The sequence below is a fragment of the Pocillopora damicornis genome, chromosome 11 (assembly GCF_964200805.1).
Source record: "Pocillopora damicornis chromosome 11, jaPocDami1.2, whole genome shotgun sequence".
Classification (NCBI taxonomy): Eukaryota; Metazoa; Cnidaria; class Anthozoa; order Scleractinia; family Pocilloporidae; genus Pocillopora; species Pocillopora damicornis.
Window position 1 is genome coordinate 7,809,337 of NC_142680.1, and position 8,124 is coordinate 7,817,460.

At 37.7% G+C, this 8,124-nt stretch overlaps 1 protein-coding gene across 2 annotated transcripts; it reads left to right on the top strand.

Annotated features, from left to right (window-relative positions):
- The first annotated feature begins 272 nt into the window (after window positions 1-272).
- LOC113673239 (uncharacterized) lies at window positions 273-7,992 on the top strand. Of its 2 annotated transcripts, XM_027189625.2 has the most exons (9): window positions 273-491; window positions 1,104-1,168; window positions 1,484-2,064; window positions 2,711-2,828; window positions 3,378-3,503; window positions 4,101-4,175; window positions 4,331-4,430; window positions 4,899-4,965; window positions 5,621-7,992. In XM_027189625.2, exons 3-9 carry the CDS (start codon window positions 1,573-1,575, stop codon window positions 7,199-7,201), a joined length of 2,559 nt encoding a protein of 852 aa, XP_027045426.2. In that variant the 5' UTR covers window positions 273-491; window positions 1,104-1,168; window positions 1,484-1,572; the 3' UTR covers window positions 7,202-7,992. The 2 variants fall into 2 exon arrangements, with proteins under 2 accessions (XP_027045426.2, XP_089043683.1); XM_089187557.1 differs by lacking the exon at window positions 273-491 and having other exon boundaries at window positions 1,041-1,168; window positions 1,484-2,669.
- Window positions 7,993-8,124: the final 132 nt, after the last annotated feature.

Here is an 8,124-nt window from a genome sequence, read left to right on the forward strand (position 1 = left end):
TTTATTGCAAATTTTGTGTTAAGAACTCTCCTAAAGGTCGGTGCAGTTTCCATCACCAGCACCTATTCTTATAAATTGTGCAATGTAGCACGAATTATACCTAATACACCTGTTTCATCGTGTAGTCTGATTGTCCAGGTGAGAGCACCTTACGTTACATTTGAACTCTCGTGATTATTTTGGTACTCGAAATAAAGGCAAACAATTTGCAAGAATTCAAGAAGAAATTACTTCTCAGCCTTGAAGAGGATATTTTCCGTAAGAAAAGACTGGGACGAGTCTACGTTTCATCTACATCCCGCGGGTTTCGGGCAAAGTCGCGGGCTCTTCATTCTACTGTTCCCATCCTGTTTTGGAATGTTGAAAGTAACGCGCGTGAATGTTTTTCAGTCACGCTCAACTTTTGATTATCTTGACGAACGGAAAGAGTTGTGTAATTCTCCGATTTTCATCTTACTGAGAGTGAAAACATTCAGGAGAGTTCTGCTAAGGTAATACGGATTAAAAATAGCTCGCTGCGAGTCTTGACAAACTGCAACACGATCTCTTGAAGTTTGAGCACAAGATTGAGTGAAGCGTTGTTGCTAGTCTGTCTGCTCGCAGACTTGATCAAGTAATATTCTACATCATTTAATCAGATTATTTTCTTGTATGTATGTTATTCTTCGTAAGAATAACTCAGTTAAGGTTTTACAGTAAATATATATGATACATCGTTCGAAATTTAGCCCTCTGCGATCGTAATTCCTTGCAATGATGGGGAAATGAAGAGTAGAGACAGAATTTTCGCGAAGATTTGGATTAGGTGTTCTTAACTTTTTTTTTAATTTCCTCTTAAATGTTTTGATTATGAAATGCAATCATGAGATTATGTAGCTGCATTTTTTTAAAATTCTTGTTACGTGACGATCGTAGCTCTTAAAATTGCTTTCATTGTACTAGGGGATTATAATAATTTTTGCCTTTTGATGGAAGCTTACGTCAAATGGGCATTTAATCCGTAATGACTTAATAAAAGAATTCTTGCATCACATACGGATAGCAAACGATAGGATTGAGTTTAATGCAATGTGAGTAAATGATGTTTCATTCCTGTGTCTTAGGGTGGTCTACATTGCTTGCATCACCGTTGCCCATTTGGCACAGATACTTTTTGGATGCTTCCCATGTAAGTTCCGACCGGGAAAATGTTCATAAGTCCTTCTTAAAGATTAGGGATTTTTTTTTTCTGATTTTGACTGTGTCGTTTGAGTGGAGGTTGCATTGTGATTGTCTACCAGTGGTCTCAGCATTAATAAAGTTCTATCTAATATTCCAAGAATGACTGAAACATGACTGTAATATACATTTAATTGATAATTAAGCACCATTATATCCCTTACAAGGTTAAAGTTGATTTGCAATGTGATAATATCAGCTTTTCTATTATATGACTTTTATGTCAAGATTAAATATTAAGTTCAATTTGCAATCATTGTTTTAGCTGGAGCCACTCTGCAGCTTTGAAAATTGACAATAATTCAAGATGTTGGTTATAGAGGCTATAAAAGGTGCTAAGAACTGCTACAGATAATGGTTGACCACCAGTTTCCAACAAACCTCACATCACCAGTCATGGCAAAGAAAGGAGATTTTCAAGATTCAGCTTCTAACATCAGTGGTGATGAGTCAGTCTTTCCCGCAAGTACATTATCAGCACTCAGTGATCTGGAATCCTGTTCTGACATGACTTCCTTATTTCTGACGACTGCTCCATCAACAATTGGTTCAGGTTGGTTAGATGAGAGTGGGTTTTATCTGTCAACTGGTTATAAGAATGCAAGAGACACTGTTGACTTTGCAAAGTGGACAAAACATGATGATACAGATATCACAACCCAAGGAAAAACTGTCAGTTCATCAAGATCCAGGACCCCTAGCCCAGGTATTAGTAAGATGCTCCTGAGCTTGTCTGACCATCCTGTGGAAAGACCATGTTCTCCAAATGCTTCGTCATTGTACAGAAACACCAAAACACACTGCAACCCATCAGAGCTTGGACAACAGACGTATGATGAATGTATGGTAAGTTAATGTTAACAATGGCCTTACCCCACAGATAAAATATTTAAGTTAGTAATGCTACATGAATCCTTGAAAGGATTGCTTAGTGTGATTGTCTGACCTCATTGAAAGGATTGTTCTCAGCAATGTTCCTAATATTGATATCTCTGAGAACAGTTCTTTTCTGAACCTTTGCCAGATGTGTGCATCAAACTTATTCAGGATTCAAATTGTTGGCTGCAACTTTTAAAAACCCCTGCCTTGCTACTGATACTAGGATTTTCAGTTGAGTGAAGTATGACAGAAGTTGGGGAACCATCTCGATGTGAAAATTGTCTTGTTGTCATGAGAAAATGGCTCTATTTCCAGTGGTAATGAGTTTTCTTGTTTGATGGTTGATGACATAGGGCTCTTGAGATTCAATTACCATTGGAGAAGAGGGAGGTAGGTTGTGACAACTCCTTTATCGAACTTTTTCCATACCTCACTCAAATGATAATGTTTTGTATTAAAATTTGAAATCTGTTGTGCAATTTTTACAATGGAGTTATTTCAAAATCTTATCAAGTCAGTCTCAGTTTCCATAGATTGTAGCTGAGCTTCTCCTGCTTCCTTTGTTGTTGTAGGTGAGGGAAGTCTGATAGCCTGCTCTCTTTCTCTCTTGCAGAAATTCACGAGATGGGCAAATGCATTTCTCCAGCACAGCCAAGATCAGTTTTTAATCACTGATTTGGTGAGAGACTTGGGAGATGGCATTACCTTGTTAAGCTTGGTTGAGATGTTAGGTAGGTCTTCAATATTCTAGTAAATAAATCTAAAGGTTGCAAAGATCCCTCTTTTCTCATTTCAAAGGTCTTAAAACTTGATTGATTGTCTGGAAGCTCAACATGATAAATTCTTGAATGTTCCTGAGTGTCTCAGCAATCAATTCTTTGATTCTAAAAGTGTTCAAGAATCATGGATAGAGGATTGAGTTTTGAGATAATGAGCTTACATGAAAATCAATTTTTTTCCATGTTGCATAATTTTCAAGGTATAACCAATTGATATACACTATACAATATGTGTGACTGCTGAAAGAATAAACTTTTGGGTGGAGAGGTTGACTGTGAGGGGAAGTTAGTGGTTGGAGGCCATTATCAGGACTCCTATGTGAAATTGTTGATTCATTGTGTGAAGGAATAGCCAGGTTAGATTGGGGAGTTTAAAAAACCTTTGACTGCGGCAAGAAGAGATTTTTTTATGAGCAATATCACTTGAACTACAATTACTATGCTTAATGAGTTTTGTTCCAACTGTGTTCCAACTTTTACCATTTTCTTTTCATTATTTAGTTGGAGAGTGTCCTCCTCAAATACATATAAAGCCAGCACTAGATGTGCAGAAGATGGAGAACATTCAGACTTGTCTGGACTTTTTGGAGCACTATGGAATTTCTGTCAATGGAGTCACTGCAGATGGTTAGATCAACATAGTTAATGTGAAAGTATCAACAGTTGTCTCGTGGGTTGGTATGGCCCTATGCAGAAAGTGCTGTTTCTCTAGGTTGTGCGGTGGATTAGTTCTGTGTCACTTGAAAAGGGATTATTAGTCCCTAAAATAGGATTAGCAAACCCTTTCGCTCTCAGGAGTGACTTGGAACTAATTTTACCTTACAATATCAATATGCTATTAAGCAGGCAGGTGATGAGACTGAAGAAAATTATCAACTAAACGATAAGTATTTGACTCTCATGAAACACCAAATTCTCAGAAGCAACATAATGGGAAATGTAGGGCAGAAAGTAAAGAGAAGTATTGTCGAGGTCCCAGGAGTGAAAGGATTAAGAAAACAAAATCCGCATTAGAAGTAAATATGTAGTAATTGGTGCAACAAAACACTGTATTACATTTATATTATAAAGGTGTTGAATAACTACAGTCCTTTCATCATTCTTGGTGTTTTTATCCCTACACTAGAGACCTTGAGTATTAAGGTAATTTTTTCTCACTGTGAAGCAATTCCTGTATTATTTTACACATTTTATTCATATGAATATTTCTGGTTTTTGTTTTAGATATTGTGAGAGGAAATCTCAAAGTTGTGTTGGCTTTATGTCATAGTCTTTACAGACACGCTGGCTCAAATGGAGGTAATTGTTGTTAATTTCCTTGCACAAACTCAGATATTTAGGGAGTAAAATTATTCAATATTTGATTTGCTCCCAGCCAATGAACAAGCTGAAATGTTTGCGTGTGTGTCACTACCAATACTAACCACTCAGGGGCTGCATTTTTTTCTCACTAGTAAGTGATCCTCAAATTTCTCATTTGGTGGACAATGATGAATTGTCACTGTTAAGCTGGGTGGCAAAGGTTACTGGCAAAGATGTTGTTGATTATGAGAGGTGAGCACACTTATATTGTCTTTCCCCTTCACTCTTTACACTCTAACATCAGTATGCATATTTTCTATAATATTCTTCACACATTTTCTATGGTACTGACAATGAGAATTTATGTAACAGTTAAGAGCTTCTTTAGTTTGAAATGATTTCCTTGATTCTCATGCCCTTAATGTGTGATTCAGGGGTGATATTGTAAGGAGAAATTAGATGATAGTCACTCCTAGTGGTAAAAGGGTTTAATGAATTTGGTTAATACTACTTTCTGGGCAAAAACTGTGGGAAACAAGAAGAGAAAGTGCTTCAGTATTTCAATAGATTTACCTTCAGAGCACATCTAGATTTAGCTTCTAACATCAGTGGTGATGAGTCAGTCTTTCCCGCAAGTACATTATCACACCATCTTTACCAATTAGAGAATGGAAGTAAGCTTTCTTATGTTGTACAATGGCTATCTGTTTTACTTTGCAGTTTTCAAGATGGCACAGTGTTATGTTTGCTTTTAAACAAGATTATTGAAGGAGCTATTCCAAGCTTGGTAAGTGCAAAAGAAAGGAATGTAGGGCTTGAAATTAAATTCTTATTTGCAAAGAACTCACTGATTGAACATTACAGTAGCCTTAACCTATCATTTTATTAAAAATCCTCCAAATATTCTTTGATAATAACTTTACTGAGAACCTCTTTTTATTCACACTTCTTCAAATCGAAAGGGATAAAAGAAGAAATTGATATGACTACTGAAATACTTGAAAGTGAGCCACCTGATCTTTCCCTCTTCCACTCTTCCTTCAAATTAATACACAGATATTTTGCATCTTGAAAAACTCCGTAATTTTTTTTTTTCAATTTCAAGTTTATTGTTTGGCATCCATGTTAACATTTTCTGTTTTCAACCATTGCTTATCCTTAACAGTTTATTTCCTTACCAGAGGCGGATCCAGACCTTGGGCTAAGAAGGGGAGAGGGGGGTGGTTGTTTGTCGCTTGCTCTGCCAACTTTTCTTCCGTATGCAAATTTTTTTTAACCCAAAATAAGGGGGGGGCTAACCCGGGCCCCTCCCCCAGATCCGCCACTGCTTACCCCATCAAACAATTTATCTGTGGACTTTCTTGAAATATGAGACAATTTTATTGCATCGCTAAAGCGATTTATAAAATGTGACATGCTAACAGTTTTCTCTTTTTTTGCAGGTTTTAGAATATGGCTCAACGTCTGAAAAACTAAGCCTTGCTTTAAAAGTTTCTGCCGAACAGCTACTTGTGGGACTCAGTCTGAAGGCAGAGAGCATCATAGATCAAAGATGTCGAGAACATTTCATGGAGTATTTGAAATCGTTGTATCGAGTGTATAAAAACAAATCCAACAAGGCGTTTGATGCATTTGAGCAGAGGAACTCAAGAAGGGAGCACAAAAGGCAGTTAATTAGAGAACAAAAACTTCGCGCTGAGAGGTGTGGCTCTGATTTGACTTATCTTGGAGAACTTAGCCAAGATAAATCCCGTATTGCACGGGAGAAATTGCAGGTTTCTCTGGCTAACGCCTCGAAGGGTGTGTCAAGCAGTGAAGGTGTAATAAGCCCAAGAGGGCTGAAGAGCCTTGAAAACGACGATTTGAGTGCTGTAACGTATGAATCCCATACCTTATCTAAAAATGGAGTTCTAAACAACACTAAACGGAAGCTGGATGATTTGAAAAAAGAACTGGAACTTTTGAAGGTTGAGCTACGAGAGGATAACAATGAAAAGCGCTGCGATCGAAGTTACTTAAGGTCAGATTCTCCCTCCCGAGATTATTTCACGAGTGGACGTGGAGAACCAATTTCGCGAAGTAAGCAAGCGAACACCAGATTAGAGCTTAGGCATGTTTTTCGTGGACAAGGAGGCACATCCATGGGTGAGAAAACTCAGAAAAATGGTCATAACAGTGACGTAGCTGTAGAAAGAACTACAAAGATCTGTGATGCTGATTCTAGTGACGATAAACCCCTTTTTACTGCGTGTTACCTTGGAAACTTTCCAAGGAGCTTTGATGATTCAAGTTCACGAGGAGGACTTGGTCATGCAAGTGATGGTACGAGTGTCACACTCAAAGACATGATTGAACAACCTCTATCCTCCATTCACGAAGTAACTAGCACTTCTTCTTTCGAGGACCACCCTAAATCAGTGTTGCCTTCACAGACAAGTAGTAGACTGCATCTTGATAAACCCCATGCTGTGGAAACTAAAGAAATTAGCAACTTGTTCGATGTCGACTTTGGTAACGTAGATGAGAACAAGGGTGGCGATCGGGAAACATCTGTTTTCAAGAGGATGCTTAGAGCTGGAACTGAGGCAAAACCAGGAGAACGTAATTTAAGCGATGATCTGGATAGTCAGACTGTGTGTTCTGTGAGTCAAGGGAATTTTAAACCCGGTGCTCTAGCGAAAACGTCTTTGGCGAAGCCTCATAGAGAGCAGGAGAGATACAAGGTTTTGGATAAATCATTTGGTTTATCACCTTCAATTAAGCCAGTTCAATACGAAGAAAAAGTACCCATGAGGGAGAAAACCTCTATGAATGTGGCTACGAATGGCTCCACCAGAAAACAAATAACGGTTCCTCAAAGGACTCTTTCAAAAGACAAAAGCCATAGTGAACAAGTTGTAGCCAAGAATCCTGCCAAAAGTGTCCAGGCACCATCGTCTAAATCACATCTGCATGCACTTACTGCGCTCATACGGATGAGCGCTAAAAATGCCAGCGCTATGTTTGACGAGGGGCCTCAGTGAACCGTTTCGATATTTAGTATTGATTATTAGTTATCATTAATTTTTACATTTTCATCTCCGAATATTCTGATTGGTTCACTTAACTCTGATTATAATTATCATTGATAATTTCCCTTATTGTTAGTCTTTTTTTCCTCAACACTTTAGTGGTACGAATTTCATTTCGTTTACAATCAGGACATTGTTTCAGGGTTCTCAAAAAGATTTTGAGTAAGCGGACGGTGCAGGTCTAAAGGTCGAGGACCCCTCTGCGGGCAAAGGCTCCTGGAACCACAAGCATTCGAAATAGCTGGCGCATTTTAAAGAGTAGAATGAAAAGTACCTTTTGACAACCCTGACATTGTTCTATAATTGATTATTTTTTAAGTTCTTCACACAACTGGTCAGTTGTTAAGTGGCTCAATACTGCTACCGCTTAGTCTGATTCAGCCCACAGTACGCATTTTCTCAGAAGCTGCTCCAAAAGATATTTTTTTATACATCAAGTCGAAAAATAAATGGTTACTTTTCTGTAAAATATGACTTAAGAGAAATTCTTACGTATTTAAAGAGGTTGAGAAGCCACCAGCTATTTTATTAGTAATTAAAACTGTACATTGCTATACAAACCCCCGTAGACTTAAAAACATTTTTCATGTCCTCTAACGTCATTTTCAAGTTAATGTGGCAGGTTAAAATAGCGTCTTTGCATAATTTGAAATTTTTTTCTTTGGTAAAGGAGATCTTTAAGTTAGTCATGTAATGTCTGAGAAAGTTAATTTAAAGAAAAATTGCCACTTTCAGTTACAGTTAAGACTGTTGACTTGCCTGGTAATTTTGCTTTAGATTGGTTTAGCCGCCACTCCGAGAGAAATATCGAGGTTCTCGCGCGAAATAACCATGAAATTATGTAAGGAAGAGGTGTGAAATTCGAAAAAAAAAAA